Genomic DNA, 23188 nt, shown 5'->3' on the forward strand with positions numbered 1-23188 from the left:
GGTGCATGTATGAGGGTGCATGGTGGGAGTGAAAATGGGGAGCATGAGATGAGAGTAAAGGCGCGAGTGGAGGAGGGATCTTAAAGAAAAAGGTGGGGTAGGGTGCACTTGTGTCTGGGAGAGAGGGAGGGGGGGAGGTGTGGGGGTGGAAGGGTATCGGGGGGCGGAGCTGCAGACAGTATCCTCCGCCCTCGCGCTCTTCTGTGAGCCCCTCGCAATTACCTGTTCCACCAGAACTGATGTGAGCGCGAGTTGGAGAGCGCATGCCACGTTGGAGGAAGAGCCTAAACTGAACTGAACTGCTTTCACAGCTTCAGGCGCGCGAAGACTACCTAATTTAACCCACCTGTTAATCAAGCAACTCAAGTATTTTTTTTTTCCTCTCTACAAACCTCTGAATCAAGCAGAGCCGGCTGAGGATCTGAGAGACTCGCAAGGATGCACTTGTCCGCCAGCTGCGTGTGTGCCCTCCTCATCAGCGCGCTTTTCTGCGAAGGTAAGCTATTGTCTCGGTAACTGGGCAGTGGTGCCGGCGGAAGCCGCAGGTAAACGGGTAGAGTCCCTGCAGATGCCTCCACAACTTCAGCCCGGCTTATCGACCACATCCCGGGAGGAACAGAAATGTTTTCACTGATAAGTTTCTTCGGCTTCCTACAGTTTCTGTTAGTTTTCAGTCATAGATGCGTCATTAACGTGGTTGCGTATAATAGGGTTGACTTTCCCTCCCTTTAATAAATAAAAATGAATTGCTGATGTTGTACACCATCTGCAATGCATCGGTCACCTCCGTTTGATGTAAAACTAAATCTGAAAATCTAAAGAGCTTAAAAAAAAAAATCAATACCAAATAGTTTTATAACTCCTCTCACCTCATTAGAAGGCTCGTTATACGGTATAGGTAGAAATTGCTGCCCAAATCATTAAAAAGTGACTTTTACTGTGTATGAACTGCTTATCTGCCCATTCTGTCTCTGTGAGGTCCTCATCACCAAACCTTCTCATGTGCTCTTGCCATGATGTCATTACCATGAGTCATTTTGTCATATTTTCTGTCGTTAACAAGTAGGCTGCTGAGCTGAACGATGCTTTTTTCCCCTGTATGATTTATCATAATTGTGGGCTGTCTCTGTGAGGAATGCATACCTTACAGGCTGTGTCTAGTAATTACACACAGGATATTGGCAGTTGCAATGGGTTGTGCAAGTGAATGGGCCCAAGTTTTAGTGAGTTGATTTAAAACATTGGATATGAGTCCAATGCAGCAACCATGTATTAGTGGGTAGTGATTATTTTTCCTCTAGTGTTTCTTAGTGTGTGTGTGTGTGTATGGGTTTTGTTTGCGTGTGTGCTGCAGATGTTTTGTAGCTTTGGGATATTCATGTCTCTTTGTAGATTTCCATATTGTGTGTTTAGTCAGGCCACAGGTAGCAGCACCATGTGTTCACATCACTCAGTCAGGCTAAAAGCATAACCATAAGCTCGGTACACTTCCTGGGATAGGAAAAGGGCGGGGAAGTTGATCCCACTGTGCTCCTTCGCCTCGTCACACTACAGTGGCGCCTGTTGTTGTAAATTAACACCATGCAGCACCTTTCAGTCAAGCTCAGGTGGTTTGTTTGAGAGGAAACGAACAACCCTTTTGAGGCGTTTTTACACCGCTGTGCTGCTGCAGTGCTGTGTGCTTGAGAATGGAGGAGAGTGCTCTGAGTCGGTAATGAGGGTTGACTTTATGGTCATCTGCACTGCTGTGTGTTCGCTGATGGCCTAAACATGTGTGTTTGCTTACAAGATGGTGAGAAGAAGAGTGCAAGAGGTGAACTCTTGCCAGTTTGGTCAATAGAGGTGGCAGGGTTTAGAGTTTTGGATTTAGAAAAAAAAAAAAAAAAAAAACCTGCTGAAAACAAGCTTTTTGTTTATTTAATTTGAAAAGGCGAGATAACTATCAGCCAATGCTCTGGCTGCGAAAGGTGAAACGTGGCAGCAGCCAGATACAGCAGAAAAAACAGTTAGTCCTGGAACAAATAGTCCATAAAGATGCATCTGTTTTTTTGTTCACTCCTTGACTCCACCCTTCCTCCACCCCCAGCCCCCACCCCACTGCCCCTCCTGAGCAGACAGACAAGCGCCCGCTGTCACAGCTGGTATTACTTGTCAGGCAAGTGGGGCTCTCCTTTTTGCTAATGGACTAATCTCTTGTGTAGGGGGTCACCCAATTTCACCTGAGATTCATTCACTCGCCACTCTTTCATCTCTAACTAGGTTATGTCAGGACTTGCCTGGTAAATGTCGTGAGGTTAATTCACAGGAAAAGAAGAGAACAGCTTTAATTGCATGTTTGCTTCACATGTATCTTTTTGCGAGTGTTTTCGTGCGCGTTCTGTCTCGTTTGAAGACTGTTTGCAGTTCTTTCTTCTTTGAAAGAGATTTCTTTGTTACTTGCAAAGTATTGTGTTCCTTCATGCAAAATTCAGACTCAGTCATGAGAAGTGTGGCAGCTCAAGTGAATCGTGGCTTTGAATAGAAATCCTGCATCTTTACTTCATTCTAGGCTTTGACGTTAACCCTTCATCCCTTCAAACAGCTATGTATTGATTGCATTTTTGAAATGGCACGCTGACTATGTGGAGAGCATAATGAAATAATCAATTCAAGATTGAATAAATGTAAGAAAACAAGCCGATCTGCTCAATTTAAAGGAATAAATTGGGCTGTGAAACTTTTGTAATCTGACTAACAGCATCTTAAACTAACAAAGGGAACAAACCTCTATTAATCAACTGTTCTTCGCACTTTTTATAATAGGAGTGCTTGAAATGCTCCCAAATGTGACATCTATACAAGTTATTATCCCGCTGGATGCTTAACCCAAATTTGGCAGCTCATAATATCCCTAAAAAGGCTCTAAAGGACTCTTGGTCCTTTGTGTGGGCCAAGAGTGTGAAGTGGAGCTTTTTCTCGTATCGCACAGTTAGTACACTTGGGTTTTGGATTCAAAAGACCACATACAAAGTGAAACAAATGCTATTACTCACCCTAGAAGCACAAAGCAAGTGAGATATGAGAAAGAGACAGATGTTCAGTGAGGAGAATGAGCTTATTTTTGTGCACCTTGTGCTCCTCTGGCCTTGATTGGAATAAGAAATGAGTGGAATCCTGAACAGAAGGCAGGGGTGCTGCTGATGGAGAGAAAAGGGAGGCTCCTTAAACAGGAGAGGCCTGTTCGGGCAGGCAAGGTCATACTGTAAATTAGAGCAGCATTTGGGTGGAGAGCGCAGTGTCATGTCCCATCAGGGGGTGCAGAATTCCTAACAGCGCCCCTGGCAGCAGTGCTTTATGGCCAGGATGTGAGCATCAAGCTTGATTAACTACTGTCATGCAACTTTAGTTTTGAATTACAAGTGACCAAAAATAAAGAAGAGATAAATCTGAAAATAACTTGAAGATTTGATGACTTTAAGACGTGGATGTTGCCTGGTCTTTGATAAAGCACCAAAGAGCAGGTTTTATTCCACATTTGAAAGTGGGAAAGTTCATATTCGAGTCTATCATTAACCTGGCTGCTCTACTTCTATGAGAAGAGAAGATGCTTTGGATGCGAGTTTCTTAGAAATCAGGCCGATGCATCAGCTGGTCCCCAGAGAAATGATGCTTATAACATGTGCATCCTTACCATATGGTGTGCTGCCTTGGGCCTGCTCATTTATATAGCACACCTAGAATTAAAGGTAGACTAATCCATAGTTCTAGATGGTGCAAATAAGGGCACAGTTATTAAAACTGATGTAACACAGCTCAATACAGACAGGCAGTAATGATTTCTTTTGGTCTTTGTCTTCCCTTACACAGCGAGTGTACACTTCTCTCCACCCCCAGCAGGACACTGAACAGGTGGAGGAGTGTTTGTTTTTTGAGGCTGTGAGGGAGAGGGAGTCTCTTTGTGATCCCTGTTTGTGTGTACAGTTGTTGAAAGAACAGCTTGTTCCCATCACTCACGTTAAGCCAAAAGATAACTTTAGGTCTCATTATTCACTAGTTTTTTATGTTCTAAAACACTGTGAGTACATTTCTAGATTTGTTGTAATATTATCTTTATTCCAACCGTCACCTTTAGATTAGATGTAGCAAGTTCCCACTCAGAAAATATGAGTCACCACATGAACTCACAGAGTTTCCTGCATGTCACAGAGAGCAATTCCTTCTTTGCTGGACTCACCAAGCTGGGAGATGTATGAGTGTCTTTGCCTTCAGAAAATGAAAAGACTTGGGTGGTAAAAGTAATCACTCTCAAGCAATGACTCAATGAGGAAAAGGGTCCTTTGTTCGCCCGTGACAGTTTTACTCACAGGATTATCAGTAAAACAGCAGCAAGTGAATCTTAATTACACTTTGGTGATTGGCTCGCCCCACTTTCAGAGGCACAATGTGAGACATATTCAATTTTTTATAATCTAAGGTAAAATTGCCTCTTCAGCAGCTCATTTCTTGTGTAATTTGCCGGTCAGGTTGTAAACGATTGGTAGAATTTAGCACACTATTGACTTTTTATGGTGGCAGTGTCATAGTTTACTTGCTGAGATTAGATCATTTTAAAGGGAGTAAAGGTTGTATGATGTTATACCAAAAAGGCGTAACGTCTCAGTTTTCTTTTTGCCTTTTCCTTATTTTCCTAATCGCACTCAGCTTTGTTTCTTGCCTTGCAAAGTAATGGTTAGTTGTTATCCGAAGGGAGGGACCAGAGTTCTATTGTTTCAGCTTTAAAGAAAGACCTAACAACAGGAGAGAGATGAGTGTGCTAAGCAGGGCTGCTTCCTTCTTTATGCGGGAATACTCCTATTGAAATGCATGAAGCTGGCCTTGGTTTTGGTGAAAGACGAACGGCAGTCTGAAATTGGGCAGCCCTTGTTTCGGGGACAAAAAAAGTGAGGTTGTTTCTGTCTTTTGTCATTGACGCATCCCCCAGCTTTCACTGGATTCCTGTGGACTCCTGCCGACTGTATTGTGAAACTGGCTCTTTTTAAACGAATGAGAGTATGATAGCGACTTCTTGCTCCCGCTCCTCTCTTTGTCATTAATATGGAACAGCACACACCCCTTGGAGAGGGCACAGTGTAGCTGCTGCCGGTCCCCGCACCTCACATGTGCAACCTGGAGGAGTGGGAGGGGAGGGGGAGTCTCCCCTCCATATGAAAAGCCTGTGGCCACACCCATCTTTAACAGGGCCTGGATCTTTGTTCAAAATTCCCCATTAGAGTCATTGCACTGTTCTAATGAATTCTTTAAGTGGCCTCCATTATCTGGGATGGTAATGATTTGGCTCCTGAGAGTAGCCCAGAAATACAGCAAATTGGCACATGTATATGTGGGAAACCGCTGGATGGGTGCTAATGCCGCCTTTGTTTTGGTAAAGTACATTTAATGGACTCCATTTTTCTCATTACAGTTTACCTTATAGATAAATCCGGACAAATCAGCACCACCGCTGACAGCAGAATGTGTCATTGGGTGTACCAGCAGCAGGTCCTTTTACTGGCCCATAAAGACAGTCTGGATGAACCTCTTATATTTGTGCCTTCACTCCCATAAAGCCATTACTTCTGCCTATTTATGAGAGTCTCTCCGTAAGACTGGAGCTCTCTGTTGTATCAAACCTTTATTTTGACTTCATCAGAGGTTCAAGAAAGTCAGGCAAGTTGACACAGCTTTTGTGCAATAGGTGAAACTTTCATTTCAAGCCCTGGGGCAACTGATAAAATGACTTGGAGTTTTGTCTTTCGTTTTCATGTCTGAATCATCCTGTGTTGGTGTCAAAGCTCTTTTTCAAAACATAGAAGTCGCTCTATTCGTTCTGACGCAGTCTTGCCATTATTGTTTGATTCACAAAACACCGTGCTGCTGCCCATCATGTTCCGCCCTTGGGTCTCAATAGGGCAGATTTGTGTGGGCATTTGACCTCCGTATTCACATTCTTGCCATTCTAAAAGCTGGTTCTTTGTGTGGTGCTGATGTCCACCATCCTTCCTTCATAGACTGCTGTAGCAGTCTGAATTGCCTGAAGCTGTGTCTGATTATACCGTCACAGTTGAACTTGTAGGAGACTGGAGTTTTCATTCAGGGAGACTCTCTGAATGAGAAAGTGCATGTATGATTGGAATTAAAAGCCTGTCTCTCTGTTTGTTTCTAAGTAACAAACATGAAACGGGGTCAAGTCGTTAGCTCATGTTTTTGGGTCTGTCAATACAGTTCTGATTAATGTTTTATAAATGTTCAAAATGTGCTTCTGGGGAAAAAATGACCATACACGCTCTCTTTAATTTCTCTTTTGAATTTGACATCCTGTTTGCAGTTAACACCTTAAAACCTTTAAGCCAAGTGTTGAAATCATTATTTGATAAAAGCTGATAATGTTTTACCAAGAGAGGCTTGTTAAAACATTTTGATATATTTACCTAAAATAAGTCAGCATGTCAATTATCTCAAAAGAATTAGATGCAACAATTATACAAAAGTAGTAGTCGAAATGAGATAATTAGCTGGGAGAAGCTAAAACTGTTGGGAAAAGATAAAAACACCCTGCATAAATCATAATCCCTTTCTCCTTCTCCTTCTCAAAGCAAGTCCTTTTTGCATTCCAATCTATGAAAAGTTAAGACTTCCTCTCTGGCCTCAGGGCATGTCCTTCCTAATGTGAAACTGCTTGGAAAATTCATGGTTAAATGGAAGGATATGTAATCCTCACAACAGCTTTAAGTGACATGAGTTTGTCTCATCAGTAGCACCAGCAGCACGACGTCTTCTCATTCAACTTCAGTTTTAATTCAAAGAAGTCAAGTAGTGTCTTTTTGGATGGCAATTACCCCACAAGCGATGCTTTGGCAGATGCCTGAGTTGTGGATGTGTTGGATGTTTCCTGATAAAACACTCTGTATTGCTGTTAAGTATTTAGCTGCTCCACTGACAGACCTTTACGAGCGAGGTTAAGAGATGCTTGCCTGGTAATTGGATGCAATACTTCATTTTTTTTAATGGGACGTCTTAAGAGGTCAGTAGCCATTGGGGGATTTCTAAGCATTACGCACCCCACAGGTCCAATTTTACACACATTTTCAAAGAGATGTGTTTAATTGCAAATTAATAAAAGGAGCTAATTTTGTATCACTCTAACTTTTCTGTGACTCGACTGCAAAGTGGTCACAAAAGAAAACAGCAGGGGGGTTTGATATTAAACTCAAGCAGCTTGTTAGCACGGGACCCTGTCACATAAAACTTGCAATACGACTATTTGCTAAATTAACTTTAAATGGCTTAATTCCGAGGAATAAAGATACCATAACCCGTGCCGCTGCCTCTAATTGTTAATAAATGGATGGAAGAGATGAGGCACTATTTACTCATCTTATCATGATCATAACTTTAATTCAGTGTAAGACTGGCAAGAAAGCCTAGAGTGAAAACTAAACAAAATAATGCGTTGTGTAGGGGGAAGCAGCTCAGAATTTCTACTTTTTTAACAAGGAAATCTCAGGATTACCTGTGTTATTGTTGAGGGCTTGCCAGAGCATGCTCATCACACTCATATAAACAGAGCCAATACAAACAGGAACTCCAAACATCACAGCCACAATTTGCTCTAAAAGGCATGTTGTTTGTTTTTTCAGACAATGATATTTCCCATCAGGTCTTTTTTTTTTAAAAATTGGATGAATCTGTCTGCTCTGGGCTGCATTTCTACACATGTCATGCTTGAATGAATACATTTCTTATTGAAATGTCTTGTAGCTAATGCATTTTCATGTCTCCAGCTATTACATCTGCTGGTGTATATGCTCATTATATTAACAACCCACAAAGATAGTGATGACCTGCAAGAACGTATTTTTGTTAATGTTTTTTGAGTCTTTTGCTCAACTCTGCCTTGAGCTGCATGCTAAGATGCTTTTCAAGCTTTGGTCATAAAAGACAAACTGATGCTCAAGGTGCTTTATGGAAAGAGACGTCAACAGTTGTCTGGACCAGACCTTGAACTTATGATTATTTTGACTGTAGCTTAATATAATGAGTATTTCTTTGACTAACTGATCAGAGAATAATAAAAAGGTAACTTTATAATCTCCCATTTCCATTTATAATATAATCATTTAAAATTGCTGTTGTACAACTGACAAATCCAGAGCTTTAAACAAAAGACACCAGCCTCTGTTTTAAGGAGTAAATTATCTGTAATTTACACCTGTTTGGTCACTAGATTTGAGTTATAGTAGTTACATATCAAACAGTAGACATGTCTACTTGATATGTGATGGATTGACTTGCTCACTGCAGGTAATATTAGTCCTGCTGCTGCAGATGCTCAGCTGAAACTGAAGTGGACAAACAACTCACTAACCTTACGACAGCTGGTATTTACTGCCATGGCTAAGCTATTGACAGTACACGTAATTACTACTTGTTGGAAGTGCATTTCAGAATGCGGATGCTCATTAGCACCATTAGTGGCTCCTAGGTTAGCATAAACCTCTGGTAACTAGTTAAACCAGTTAAACTGCCAGATCATTTTCACAACTTTCTGCTGCAAATCTTCAACATGAGTTCATCAATGTAGCACAGCTGGGCTGGTGACTTTTTTTTATACATGGGCCGCAAGGAATTGTACTTGTTTTATAAATTTGTGACTGTTATAAGCAGAACATACCGCTGATTCCAACTCATTGAACTGTAAGAGGCTCCACCTGATGGAGCAACCAGGTACTACCGCATATCTTTTTTACACATTTTGTGACATTTGATCTTAGAGTTCCTTTACTTTTGTCTTACCAATTGATATATGTATAATCAATTGAATTATTGATCGGAATGTGCCGATTAACGTTTGCTCGTTAACTTTACAAATGTATTATTAACATTTCTGGTAATCAACTTTTTTGGGGTTATCTTTGCAAATTTTGAGGTTATTCGAGATAAACTTTTAACTTGGCTGTGGCAGCCAATCGTCTCACACCGCCACTGTCGGTGCCGTTAAATGACTATTACTATTTTCTTTATTTCAAGGGTTCGTTAGAATTTTTAGCTACACCGCTCAAAAGTTCAAAGTGTGACCTCTTTATTTCAGAACCTCAAATGTCTGCACACAATTTAGCAGCTGTCCAGTTATCATGACCCTCCAACAGACATGTAAATCTGCATCATTCATAGTTGGTCAAATTCAGGAAGGTATTCCTAGTTTTTAGAGGTGTTTTTGCTTGGTTACAATTGACAGACTTCTCTGGGCTTCCATGAGAGCTCATGCCCCTGAGCTCTTGCTTTTATCTGACCCTGCAGTAGAGGCAGATCTTTGTTTCAAAGAACTCTCATAGCACTGTGTTGACTCAGTTTGCTCGAAGGGGGGAAGTGTGTGGAATATTTCCGTGGAGGCTGAGCTCTTCGGGCAACACTGCAGATATTTCAGTACTGGCACATCTTTGTTTATTGACAGGTTGTTTTTTGTTGTTGTTGTACGTTTTTGTGTGTTTTGCTGCAGCCAAAAGCATTCACTATCAGATGAATCTCCAGGGCTTTTGCTGCTCATGTTTGGGATGCAGTGCACAGGACATGAGTCAGAGGGAGAGTGGTGAAACCGTGCAACAACGAGGCTCATGGTTAAAAGCACTTACCTTGATGCATAGCTTCTCCTCATGTCATGATGGAAGAAGAAAATTTAATAGCCACTGCTAATGAAATTATTAAAGGTCCTGGGTACCCGGAGTGACTGTGACATATGCTGAATTACATAAACTGAGATTGGTTATCTCATTTTACAGAAACAAAAGGAAGGCACAGACAAAAGAGCAAGATTGGATTTGTTGTGGCCCTTTTATTCCATATTTTATTTAGTCTTACAGAGGAAACGCAATTGTGACCTTGTCATTTAAAAGACAGTTTCCTTTGGATGTAAGTGAACTGGATAACCCATAAGCAACAAAAAAAAAGAAAATCCTTCATAGAAAACTTTTTGGCGCCATTGAAGCTCCTGCTAGTAAAGCCTTCAAGCCAATTCCAGTTCACAGTCATCCCGCCATGTAAATCTGAAAGTCCTGAAGTTAAAGGAGGAGTAACAGTGCATGTTAATCGTGAGCCTTTCACAGCGCTCCATCAAAGCAGACGGTGGTCCGTGGGTATTAGATGTGAGCCACAGAGTTTTGATGTGCACGCAGGTACATAATCCTTTGTATGCATTATCTGCATTCCATGTATTCCTCCCACCAGTCTCTGCTCTGTTTAGCTAGCAGAGGCTTTAGGAACCCCCTAGAGGCAAAAGCTGGAGCAGGACACAATTTGAAATCATAATACCAACCAGGCTTTTTGTAATGGAGAGCGCTGCTTGCTCTGTTTCACAGTGAAGGGTTAGAAGGTCAGCTCTGTCATTATGAGTGCTCAACAGCATACACACGACTTTCTGCTCAACTAATGTGAGAGTATCAGCCTCGCCTCAGCAATTACAGAGAGTCATCTGCTGAACAAATGAGAATATCTACCTGCTAATGTTTTCTGTTGTTTAACAAGGCAGATATCATTAATACGCTGAAAGAGGTTCTGTCTGTTAAATAAAACCATTGCGCAGATTTCCATAAATCATCTGATTTGAATTTGGAAAATTACTCCACACATTATGCAGAGTCTAATGAAGCACTTAAAGGTTGATGAATACAATATTGTTTGCCCATGGAGAAAAGCGAAGGGCCCCGGCCTGGTTTTTCCTCTCTATTATTTCACTGTCCTGCTCAACGGGAGCCTGTTGTGGCAGCAGTTTTGATTGCTATCCTCGGGCACCACACGACATGTAATATGGCCATACAGATAGCATAATAGTAAACACAACTGCTCCCTCATGATCAAGAGGGTACATTTGTTCAAAAGCATTCTCTGCCAAGGAAGGTGTGGGGGCAGGGACCAACTGGGTGGGGCTGCTTTTACAGCAGAGGCAGCACTCACGCAGACAGACCTGCTTGAGCTTGAACAAAAGCTGGTTGCAGTTGTGTAAATAGATGAATCTGTGGCCACCAGCTGGACTAATATCTCAAAAAGAAAAAAATAGTAATTCACTGAGTTCGCAACCATGAGGAGGAGGAGGGGGCTCTCGGTCTGATGGTTCCGTGGATGTTTCCGTCTTGACATTCCAATGGAGCCACTGTCTGTTTTCAGTATGTTGTACATGAGAGTCTTGGTGAGGGCTGAAACTAACAGTTATTTTCAGTATAGATACGTGTTGTCATATCAGAGGGAAGATGATGAGGAAAACAGCAGCACGTCAATATATCTTCCCAAAGGTCCTTAACAAAAATGCAAAAAATGAATGGATCAAAGATGTTTTGACATTTCCACTTGATTAATCTTTTTTTTGTGTGTGACTTTACTGGCTCAACAACAAAAATCAATCACTAATAATTTACCTATTGAAAAAGGGAAACCTTTTGTCACATTGCAAGCATAAATGCCAACTAATCCCAGCTTCTCAAACAAGGATTTTCTGCAGCTTTTGTACATTGTTATAAATTGTCTGCATATATAGAGCGCTCTTTAACCTTGTCTAGGATGTACAAAGCACTTTGAAAAGTGTTTAACACATTCGCTCCACACACACATTCATATGAATATCCTTATACAGTTTGCAGCACTTATTATTATATCCTACAATCATAGCAAAGAACATGCCGGCTGATGTAGGGTTCTGTGTCCTGCCCAAGGACATTTCGGCAACTCTGTTATAATGATACAATATGACTGAATGTTTTGCAATTCCAGCTTTTACTTAAAAAGAAAAAACAATACATTTTATACATCAAATCACTTTTCAAATAAAATACGGCTGCAGTCCAACAACTCTGCAGTACTTGTCTTCAATGTATAAATCAGTGTTTTTTTTGCATATTTATACATCATATAATGGATGCTAGTGTTAAACTGAAAAAGGAAATCCATGCTGCTCTTGTTTATCAGCTTTCAGGTAATGTATTTGACAAACTAGCTGGCACTTAAGCAAGTGTCAGCTGCATTGGTGGATAAACTATGTCACGGCACAATTCCTAAATTACCACAAGCATCTTTTTCTGCTGATCTGTGAAAAATACATACGAGGTAACATCTGCACTGATAAAATAGTAATTGGGCTACAGTGATGAGTCTCGGCTGCAACAAGTGTCATCTGCAACAAACTTATCGTTTTATTTTTATTTGTGACAACCATTTTCATCTATAAAATGTTTTTTCTCTGTCTCCAAAGCCAGAAGTGACTTCTTTAGATTGCTTACAAATCAATGAATTAGCCAACTGTTCCAGAACCGTCCTGCCTGTTTTTCACCTGGTGCTGCAGCACCCCTTTAGCTATTATTAAACTGATTATAAGTGATGTTCAATCTGTAATCCGTAGATTGGACACTTACTGTGGAAGTCATTCCTGCTCTGGTTGGCTCGGTTGCTTCAGGCGAATGAGGTTGGCAGCTCTATGGACTTTATGCAAAAAAAAATGATACCTTCTGTCTGATGTGATACCTCATGAAGAGGCCGGGTGAAACGAGGTGCACTTTGATGTCAAGAATGTTGTTTTGAGTGTGTCAGGAATATTTTAGAGCTGCATATTAACTCATTTGAATGAGGGGGAATCTTTTAAGAACTTGAGGATTAGTTTTTTGCATTTATATTTGATTATATCAGTTCAAACTCTCAGTAATTCAAAGAGCACTATGCTCATCAGTGTAAACAGTCACCCACTGCTGGCTTCATCTGCAGTATAACAGCATCCACTCCACTTCTGTAGCCCCTACATTTATTCTATCACACTGCAAACATTTATTTTATCATCACCGTGATTTACATTTTTAAGCCCTAATTGGGCTGATGATTATTCCCTGTGATCGCTAGAGGAAAAGGGTCTGTAATTTTAATTACACTGGCTAAAAATAGAGTTTTCAAACAGCAAGTCTTGCCCTCTGAGAAACTGCGAGCACTTATCTGGGCCTCATCTCAAATTCAAAAGAAGCACCAGGGGAGCACATGAACCATGCGATCAGATACCTGTTATCAAAGATCTGGCTGCGAGTCTGTTTTTTTTGTGCTGCAGTCCAAAAAATATACAAAAGGACCACGAATAAGAGCTGTTTTCTGGGCATCTGCTAAAAACATGCAAAGTCATGTTTTCCTCAGTGCTCCTGAAGCAACAGTCTGTTTAGAGTTAGAAAAAAAATAATAATTCTCCAAACTTTAGTTCAACTTTTGGCGGGAAAAAAGTTACACGTTGAAATATTTCAGAAACTTTGAAAGAATACCTAACTTAAACTACAAGCCAGTGCGATCAGAGCAGTGAAGCTGCATGTCAATGCAAGCCCATCTTCAGGCACAGGCAGGCAGAGCAAATTTAATAAGGCATGTTGGATCCTCCAGTTTAATAAAGTTTGAAGGCTCCTTAGCACGTGAGGACGTTATCATGTTTAAATTACTGAGAAATAATTAAGAATGAACGACTTGAAATGGGAGCTAATAGACCTCAGCCTTTCTATCGTTCGCACAGAGCCAATATTTGGAATCAACTCTCAAGGAAATTAAATAGGTGTCATTTTTGTGATGCTTTTAAATACAGAGGTGAAAAAAGCAGAGTCAGAGTGGTCGATTACACTTCAGTTTTATAGATGAAAGCACTGAGCAATCGGTCTTACAGTAAAAACTAGATTTGGTTCAGTATGGTATGTATTCAGTATTGATTTTTTAAACACAATTTCTAGATTCAGGTTGTTAATTTAGATGCTGAAAAGGTTTTAGAAGCCCCTAACTGACCCATCTGTACGTTGCTATTTCTTTGAGGGAATTATGACTCAGTAAGGCGTTGTAAGATCATTTCCACGTCACAAACCTAATTAAAGTTAGCCTTATCTGGGCAGCAGAAGGATTAAGGGTGAAAAATGCCCAATTTTATCTTTTCGGCAGGTTGAAATAGTTTGATAATCACCCTTTCCCATGTGGTTTGCTTTGTCTATTTTTAGGAAAAAATTTTGATGGTACAAGGGGTGGCATTTCGGGCTTTAACTCTTACGTGAGAGGCTCCATCATTGGGGACTGAGTTAAGACACGTGGATCCATTATTCTCTGTGACAGTCTTTTATTTTCATGGTCGCTCATGAGCCAGACACTTGGGTGAGCTAATGCATGCTCTTCCGGAAACAAAAGCATGAAGTCATGTTGGCCACTAAAATGCATTAGGAAGGGTTAATGGATAAGTAGGAAGCGGTGGGGCTGTGCTTTGTTAATGGCCTAATGGTGTCTTTAACGGTACATCATTAATGGGAGTTGTTGGTGGACTTTAGGAGTCAGGACAGTGAGCTCTCCTTTGATGAGCCCCTAGTCTGCCCACAGGCATCTCATAGCCACCCGTCTTCCCTCCCAGGGTCCTGCGGCGTGCGCCCCTCAAATACATAATTCACAAGATAATGGAAATGGTTTCAGAGTGCACTTACCACCCAATGGCTCCAGCCAGCTGTGATCATAAGAGGGGTTCCCGCACCCGCACACAGTTCATCTGCTGATGCAATTTATGACATTTTTTAAGAGGTTTTTTCGCGGACACGTGGTAGAGTGCGTAGAGGAGAACATTTTAAAGACTAATGATTATGCAACAAGATCAATTCCTAGGAAATCTTGTGGCAAGTCATTTGGAGAGATAATCACCATTCAGTAATGTGCTTTTATCTTTCTTCTCAGGCCGTCCTGCAGAAATATGTATACTGTCAGTGATATAAGCCCTGTGTAAAATATGTAGGTCCTTTTTCACAGATGCCAATGTGTGCGTGTGTTTTTTTCATTCCTGATACTGCATAGAAATGGCCTTCATTATTATTATTATTATTTGTGCTTCTTTAACTTCAGTGCCAAGTAAAACTTTTTTCTCCCAGTTTTCTTTGAGTTCTTTTCAGTGCTTCGTGGAGCAATTTCAGCACAATCAAAGCTGAATTGTCTGCTTTGATTGTGCTGTCAGCCTCTATAGCGAAAGACAGTAATTTAAAGTAACTTGAACATCATTTATTAACATGCTTGACAATGGTTCCCTTTTAAATTCTCGTATTAAACTCCCTCACTAATCAAAAGGAAAAATGCAAGATGTTCTTGAAAGTTTTTTTTTCTTTTTTTTCCTGTATGAAATGAGTCTTTGTTATGTCTGTTTCTTTCACCTTCAAAGCACAAGTGAGATCAGTTTATACAGCACTCATATATGCACTTTTATTCTGATGTATAAGTCTGATGTATGGGATTTCTCTGCTGGAAATGAAGGGCACAAGGTTTCAGGATTTTTTTTCTACCTGCCAGTCTGGGGCCCATCTTCTTGTTTGATGCTGTATTTCTCATTATCTTAAATAATAGGCTGAATGCAATATGATATTATGTTGAAGTGTTTATTGCAGTCTCACTGAAATCTAATGGGAAGCGTTACAATCTGAAGCATCAACACAAAAAGAAGAGTATCTGTGCTTTTTATTCCTTCAGCATTCCTCATTGCTCAGACCGAGTGATGCAGAGTGCAAATGATCATGCTTAATGCTGCAGAATGTATTGCTGTCAGAGAAAATCGCGTGTTTCCAGCTGCAGAGCGGGACTAGTGTTTTTCTTTGCGCTTGTTTCAGTACTCATGCTGTTGTTCTCTCCACCTACACAAATAACCCGCAGCAGGTGCAAAGTGTCTCCACCTGTTCTCGCCGGATTGTCAACAGGTATTCTGGGAATTGCAGGAAATCAGAGAGGCAGAAGCAAACAAGCCATGATATGAGTCATGTTCACCAGAATGTGTCACTCATGCTTTTGAAATTAACCATAAAATACTAATAGTCTCAAAGAAAAAAAGGGTAAAGGGTGGGGGCTAGCCAAATCAGCAAACTTTGCCTTATTTGAATTTAAAATTCCCCTTCAAATGATCTGAGTGATGAAATGGATTTCTATTGTCAAAAAAATGCCTCAGCGTTTCCAAGTGACCTGATTAGCGTGTTTAAAAAACGTGACATCATCGTTTTACAACTAAGAAAACCCACTCTGAATCAGTGAGAATAACCAGAAGTAAAGAAAAGTACCTTCAAACAATCAAAACTGTTGTTTTAATAGATGACCCTATCTGTCATAGTTAGAAACTGCTTAGAAATAAATATTCTAATGGTCTTTAAAGCATCGCAGATCTGAAAACATTATGCATCTTTTGGGAGACAGCCAGTAATCACTCAAGGGGTTTAAATGCCTGGAAACAAACAAACAAAAACAAAAAGCAATCTCCTCCTCCTTCGCAAGCCCTCCTGTCTTTCTTTGTCCTCTCCTCTCAATCCCACATGAGAGGCAGAAGTAGCAACCCGATCCCTCCGCAGCAGGTCTGCACAGGTTCTGGGGCCTTCCTAGAAAAAAAAAATCTGAAACCAGAGAAAAGAGAGGCAGCATTTCTAGTCACAAAGCAACAATGGGAACTCGGCAGGTGAGACTGCAGGCAGTGCATTAGCCTTGTTCCCGCCTGCTGTGGTCCAGAGGTGTCTGTTGGCCACACATGACGCAAGGAATGAACATTGTTTTCTTTGCTTCAGGGGAAGAGAAACCTATCTATGTGTCTATAGAAAATATGTTGTTTTTTTTCACAGTGGGAGATACACTTTGTATCTGGCAAGAGAGGAGTTTAAAGCAGGTTAAGCTATTCATTGCTCAGGAAGTGTAAGGATGCATTAAGAGCCCTGATGATGATAGTAAGTCTGTGTGCTTTTGCATTCGTATATTTTTTAAAACCTCTTACACCCACATTAGATTTGCATGTTGTGCTTGGAACACATTCAGAAGGGTCATGAATTCTGTGATTTGGTGTTGTGTTTTCCAAGCCTGGATGCTTTGGTTGGTTTTGGAGCGCAGTGTTCTCAAAATGTGTCCTTGTTGCTGGGGTGAGGGAGGGGAAACATAATGTTTTATAGACTCAAACAATAATACAGTGTGTTGCACACTTTACATAATTTTCTATTTGCTGTCCATCGTCCTTCTTACAATAACACAGAATTGTTTAGCCTGGAGGGGACAAACATGGCTCTCACTGTGTTGGCTGAAAATTGTGAGGAGTTTTTTACTTATTAATATGTCAGTCTGGATTATGAGGTTCTGTTTTTAACTAAAAGGTCAGCTGCAGTGCTGAAGCAGGCTGTCGATTTGCAAAGTAGCTGGTAAAAAGTTTTTTTTTTTTACAAATAAATATCAACTAACGCTGTCTTCAAAGGGAAAAAGATTTAATTCTTATTATATGATAATTATTGTCAGCTAGATATATTTGGTTCCAGGCTGTTAGTGAGACACAAACAAGGAAACTTGAAATGTCATCTTAGACTTGAACACATTTTCACATCAAGTCACAAAACTGTGGCAAAAGCTTTATGTAACAAATAACTGACGTCTCCCATTAGTTTGTGAACTACCATCTTAAAATCTCAAGTTTAGCATTAAGCTGTCACCTTCTTGGGTATTTGGAACCAGACGTGACTTGCCTGTGATGGACCTGAAACCCGAGGACACAAGGCGCTTCCATTAAGTTGCCGCACTCTGCTGTTACTCAAAGCTGCACAATAACACATAACTGTAAGTCTAAGTACAATTTAATAAGGTGATTTATCAATTAATTCACCCTTAGTACACTTTTTAACTATGAGGAAAAATGGCTATAGAGACCAAAATCATTTGTATGCCAGGCCATAAACAGGTTTATTTTTACAGATCAACCATAACCATTGTATGCATAATACATACTCGATCTTCCTCATACCACCGAAAGAGCTCTGAACCACTTAGAATGGGAACAGTGTCATCATTCTTAAACATCTGGTGTTGTCTTGATTTGTGATCACCAATTATTTTCGGTCGGTGCAAGGTGTCAAAGTAACATCCGTGTGAATATCAGGCTGTGTTGTAAAAAGATGAGCAGTATTATCACAGGTGTAATGGAAACTAACGCCTAACAGTTTATCATCTGGGCCTCAAAGTTGCTCCTTCTCAGTAACATGTACATAATTTCACTGTGTTGTTAGCAGTGGCTGCAGATCCCTCCCTCTTTATTCTTACTTCTCTGTCTGAAGTCTCTGTAACAGCGGTAGAGTCCATTGATATGTTCATGCAGCCATCTTTTGGTGAAACACATAAAACTGCTCTCCCGATATTGCTGTTGTGTCCTCGTCAGCGCTCCAAATTGGTCCCTTCTGTTTGCCAGTGATCTCACATTCACTATGAGAATTAGGGGAAGAAATACTTTCAACGTCCACTTCTTTTCTCTGTCTTTCACTCCTGCCCTTTCTCTTCTTCATCTCTTCTTAAACTAATCTGGATTTGAGGGATTATTGCAGTGATTATTCTGGCTTTGGAAAGCTCAATCAGCTGCCCCGACATGTAAATAACTTTCACATTGCGCAACTTTTTTTAAGAATGATGACACTGAATAGTGAAGTTACATAAGTAAAGATGAAGTATCGCACTATGTGGCTGCTGTTAGTGCAGCACCATTATAGAATAGAGAAGGCATGTAGATTAACTTGCTTTTGAAGCCTCAAGTTATCATTTGAGGAACTTCAAGTTTGAGGCATCTCCACATTTTTTCAGCCCTGAATAAGAGATAAAAACAAACAAACAATATCAAATTTAAGTGAGATCAATTAGATTAACAAGTACAACAGATACTTTGTTACTGATATTGTCACTTTAGGTCAGTGTTTCCCTAGTCCTGGTCCTCTGGGCCCCCTGCTCTACAAGTTGTACATGTTTTTCTGCTCCAACACCAGATTCATATGAATGACTCATTATGAAGCTGCTGCACGTCTTCGATCACTACTCTGGGTTAAACTCATGAAATGGGTAATTAAGTATGAAAACATTTTCTGGTTTATTTAACAGTTTTAGAACCGATCAATCAACTATGTTATTTCCACGTATATATTTAATAAAATGAAAACAGAATAAACACAAAATGCAATTTTAACCAAGGCGAGTTGAATTTTGTCAATGTTTTGAACAGAGACATTTTGAGTAGACGTGGCACACTGAATATATAGGGCAGCACTTGATAAGTGTGAAAATAAATTGGCCTGCTATTTTTGAGACTAATTTCACCATTTTTCAGAGCAGGGCCATGCATCAATGCAGTGTTATATTAATGTCAAACAATAGTACGATCTTTTCCATCATAAAACTAATAAATGCAGTCAACTTCAGTCAACGGTTTTTATGGAAGTTATAGATAAGAGACCACAGAGAGTGGATCACTTATTAAAAACCAAAAAAAAGACCAGACAGCCCTTGTTGAGCTAAGCTGCAGATAGAGCCTTTGGGGAACTTTGTCACAAAATGGAAGCTCTGTCTTGAGTCTTTTGGTCATAAATGGGCTCTTTTCAGTCTGAAGGTCAAGGAGGCAGAGGGTCACATCTTTAGGGTGTTGTGTAGCTTTCTGTGCCCTGAAACAGATGGTGTGGCACAATCAGGCAAGTGGTTTTTAATCTGCACATCACAAACATGAAATTGCTTTTGTCAACCCTGAAGGACAACAATAAACTCAACCCTGCTGCTCAATCGTGCAAAAAAGACTTAATTTTCATAAGTGATAAACAATTATAGGCATTTATTCTCTCAAGCAAAACACCAAATATCTTCTGGTGGCAGCTTTTCCAGTGAGAGGACCTTTTGCTTTTTCTTTGTCGCAGTAGTAAACAGTATGTCTCTGGGCATACGAGGGTTGATTGCATAAAAAAGGTGCCAGGAGCGTAGGAAGAATTAAAGCGGCACTATGCAACTTTCAGTAATACGGGGTTTGTTTACCATGCAATACACACCCCAAAGCTGTAGGGGGAGCTCCGTAGAAAATAAGGCGACAGTCTAGTCATATTATATATTACTACTCTAGAAGCTAACCACATTCAATTTAGCCGTCGACAGCTAATGGAGAGAGGTGTGTCTTATCAGGCTCCCTGGCTCGGCTCAGAGCCCTTTAGACCTGCCGTGAAGCAGTAGTTCTCGGCTCTCGTGTGTCGCGAGACTTCCAGAGGTAAACAAAGCACGCGGCGCCACAGGCAAAGTTGCAAGCGCTGTTTCGGGCTAGGGCCACCAGATGGAGATGGAAATGTCACCGTTTTCATCAGAACAGGTCAGCCAAGGTATCTGATGATTGCCAAGCAATTTTATGACCATGAAAAAGTTGCATAGTGCCGCTTTAAATAGCTATTTTATCAACATGTTTTGACACTTCAGCCACAAAAAAGATAGAGTGACTTATCAAGAGAAGCTGCTAGTTTGTAAAATATGAAAATGACACTCGTGATTAAATCAGCTCCTGTTTTGCAGGATTGACAATAATTAGTGAGGCTCCCTTGAAACCTGCATGGTGGTGCCAGAGGAAAAGTCATGGAATCATCAAATTCAGCCGAAAAAATCCATTTGTTTCTGAAATACTCAAGCATGGACTACATTGGTGGGCCAACTCACTTGCATGTCTGTTTAATATGCTGCCAGCATGCCTAAAAAGTTTGCAGCCTACTCATAAAAGTCGTGCGCGCTTCGTCATTACATGTTTAGAAATCACTCAGCTGTGAACTGCTGTGGGTATTTTTTTGTCCAATGGCTCTTGACAGACGAAAAATACGAGCTGATGGCTTTAGTTTTATGCTGTAAAGACATTGACAGGCAATTACAGTGGGAAGGAAAGAGCAAAATTACAGAGCATACAGTGTTGATGCTCGGAACGGTACAGCCAGCAACAAAAAGAGAAGCCGTGTGAGAGGAATGTTGTGCTGTCAGTTCTCCATCAGTGACATGATTACACCTCTTCCCTCGAGAGAGACAGACACAAATACTGAGGATGTAGCTGTGTTTTTTTTTTGTTTTTTTTAAATGTCTCTCTACAGCTAGCTGGTGTGGAACGCTTCTGGAGCTTGAACTGATACCGTAGCAGAATCCCAATATAGTCATGTGCCTGTCATAGTCAGTAAGATATGAGCTGATGGGGTGCGTTCAGAATGAAGGAGCTGACTAAAAAAACAGTCTATAGAGCTCAGATGGTACCAAATAGCTACAAGGGTGCTTTGGGGACCCTGGCAGTAGACTGCAATTTTCTAAAAACCCTCTGTCACCTTTCTGTGTGACGACAATTTATCTTGCCAGGTAGCACTTAGAGATTGAGCTTATTAAATCACTGATCCCTCTCATTTGGGGTACTTGATATGGCTAATCAAAATTCAAGACTTGTTGAATTATTAAAAGAAAAGACAAGGACTGGAAGGAGAAAGTCACGGAAGGTTAGGCTTTCTTTGATTTCTTTCTCCTCAGGCAAGTGTCGTTCCCTATGAGAATCTGGCCTTTCTTCCAGTATTATTGATCTAGCTGGAGAGGTTCTGTTTGCCCCCTCACTGCTGAACCGGCTCTGAAGCGTGGCTATTTGCCATCAAGTCTTTGTGGACATGCGCCATGGGATCTCGATTCTCTGCACAATCTTCATTTTTGGCACTTAATAAGTTTGGACCTCTGCTTTCTTTTGGATGTCATAGCTGAAAGGCACGCACGCACTCAGGCACAAACACCAATACAAATGGGAGGTAGGTGTCAGGTAGCAAAACAGGGATATAGAGACTAGTGTGGCAAGCTAGCTGATTTCCCCGGTGAGCTTCTATCTGAGCTGTCGTCACCTGTCTCTTCTTGCGGATGGAGGCACCTTAATCAGGAACATGAAAGTATCTCCTGTGGTGCTGCCTCCTGTCTCTGTCACTCACCTGCCTATTGCTGATTTACCTCTGCAACCGTATTAAAGTTTTTTTTTTTTTTTTTTGTCCAGTGTGAGAGCTCTGCTTTTTTTTTTTCAGTGAAGAGGAGTTCACATGAAACCTGGGGAGCCAAATTATTTCGGGTTCAAAGGACCATAGTGCCCTTACTTGTAAAAACACAGATGTAGTGGATTGGAAACCAATATCTTTAAGAGGTGGCTGAATACTCCAGAGATTTGAATCCATTTGTCAAGCTTAGAGCAGCCAGATGACCCCTCAGCATCTGTTATGGCAACTGAAGAGGTTAGTGAAGATGTTTATGGCAGAAGTGGAGAGTGTTTCCTGAGAAAGAAAAGCAAGGAGTAACTGTAAAAGTATAATCTGAAAGTTCTCATTTAGAATTGGATACCTACAAGCTCCACTCTGTTAGTTAAAGTTATCATGTGAAATACAGATGGTTCTTCTAATCACCTGTCAGGTATTTTTTGAATGGCGTGCCCTTTTCCAAACACATACCAATGATGACTTCCCAGATGGCTTGATGTAACAAACCATCTGGCACGTCAGGTTACCTGAACTCTGTTTAACAGATTAAGAAAAAACACACTTTTGTTGTTTTAGCTGTTAACATGGTTGAATATAACAATTTTTAGTTTGTTCTATAAGTTTCTAAGGATTTTGATTTAGTTGATTCTGTGAATTTCTTTCTGGCAGTAAGGTGACATTTACAGTCTTTTGCATCCCGTGATATACATACACTCGTTCATTCTGAGGGTTTTAAGTATCAGGACATGATAAAAAAAAAAAATCATCTGTGCCTTCAAAGGTCTTAAAATTAGTTTATTAAAACTACAGATTAACAACAATACGTGACATATCTCACTGTGTCCTTATTATTTTTTTTCTACCAACAATTAAGCCAAAATACAGAAACATTGTGTGAAAAAACTAGGAACACTCCTTCAACTTAAAAATAATTAAGAAGGTAATTAGCAGCCTGGTGCTGTTAATCAAATTCGCTTGATTAATTGATCATCTATAAGTGTGAGCACCTCTATAAAAGCAGAAGTTGTGGCGGTTTGCAGCATTGTTGTTAACACAATTTCACCAAAAGGTCAGTTGAAGTGCTGACACCCACAGTCGATTTGCTGATTAGCTGGTCAATAGAAAATTTTCTTCTATTATGACAAATGAATAACAGTTCCAGCCGTCTTCAGGGAGAAAACAATACAATCATTTTTGAGCTTTTGTTAACTGAGTATATTTGGTTTTGGGTTGTTGGCTGGTTGCTGGCGAAAAAGAAGAAACTCTAAATATATTTATCAAAGTATTATTTTTGTTTGCACACAGTCACCAGCAGGGCGAGACTATGATAATAAAGCCAAACTCAGTGTTGAACTCTTATTACTTTCCACTGCGCCCTCTTCGTATAG

General features: G+C 40.5%; 1 protein-coding gene across 2 annotated transcripts in view; it reads left to right on the forward strand.

The window, feature by feature from the left end:
- Window positions 1–226: 226 nt before the first annotated feature.
- LOC142388224 (CD166 antigen homolog A-like) overlaps window positions 227–23188 on the forward strand; it is a 42048-nt gene continuing 19086 nt past the window's right edge. For both annotated transcript variants that reach the window (XM_075473250.1, XM_075473251.1), the window contains exon 1: window positions 227–496. In XM_075473250.1, coding sequence (XP_075329365.1) covers window positions 439–496 — 58 coding nt within the window. In that variant the 5' untranslated portion in view covers window positions 227–438. The remainder of the gene's footprint in view (window positions 497–23188) is intronic.

Source organism: Odontesthes bonariensis, chromosome 9, assembly GCF_027942865.1.
Source record: "Odontesthes bonariensis isolate fOdoBon6 chromosome 9, fOdoBon6.hap1, whole genome shotgun sequence".
In the NCBI taxonomy this organism is placed as follows: domain Eukaryota; kingdom Metazoa; phylum Chordata; class Actinopteri; order Atheriniformes; family Atherinopsidae; genus Odontesthes; species Odontesthes bonariensis.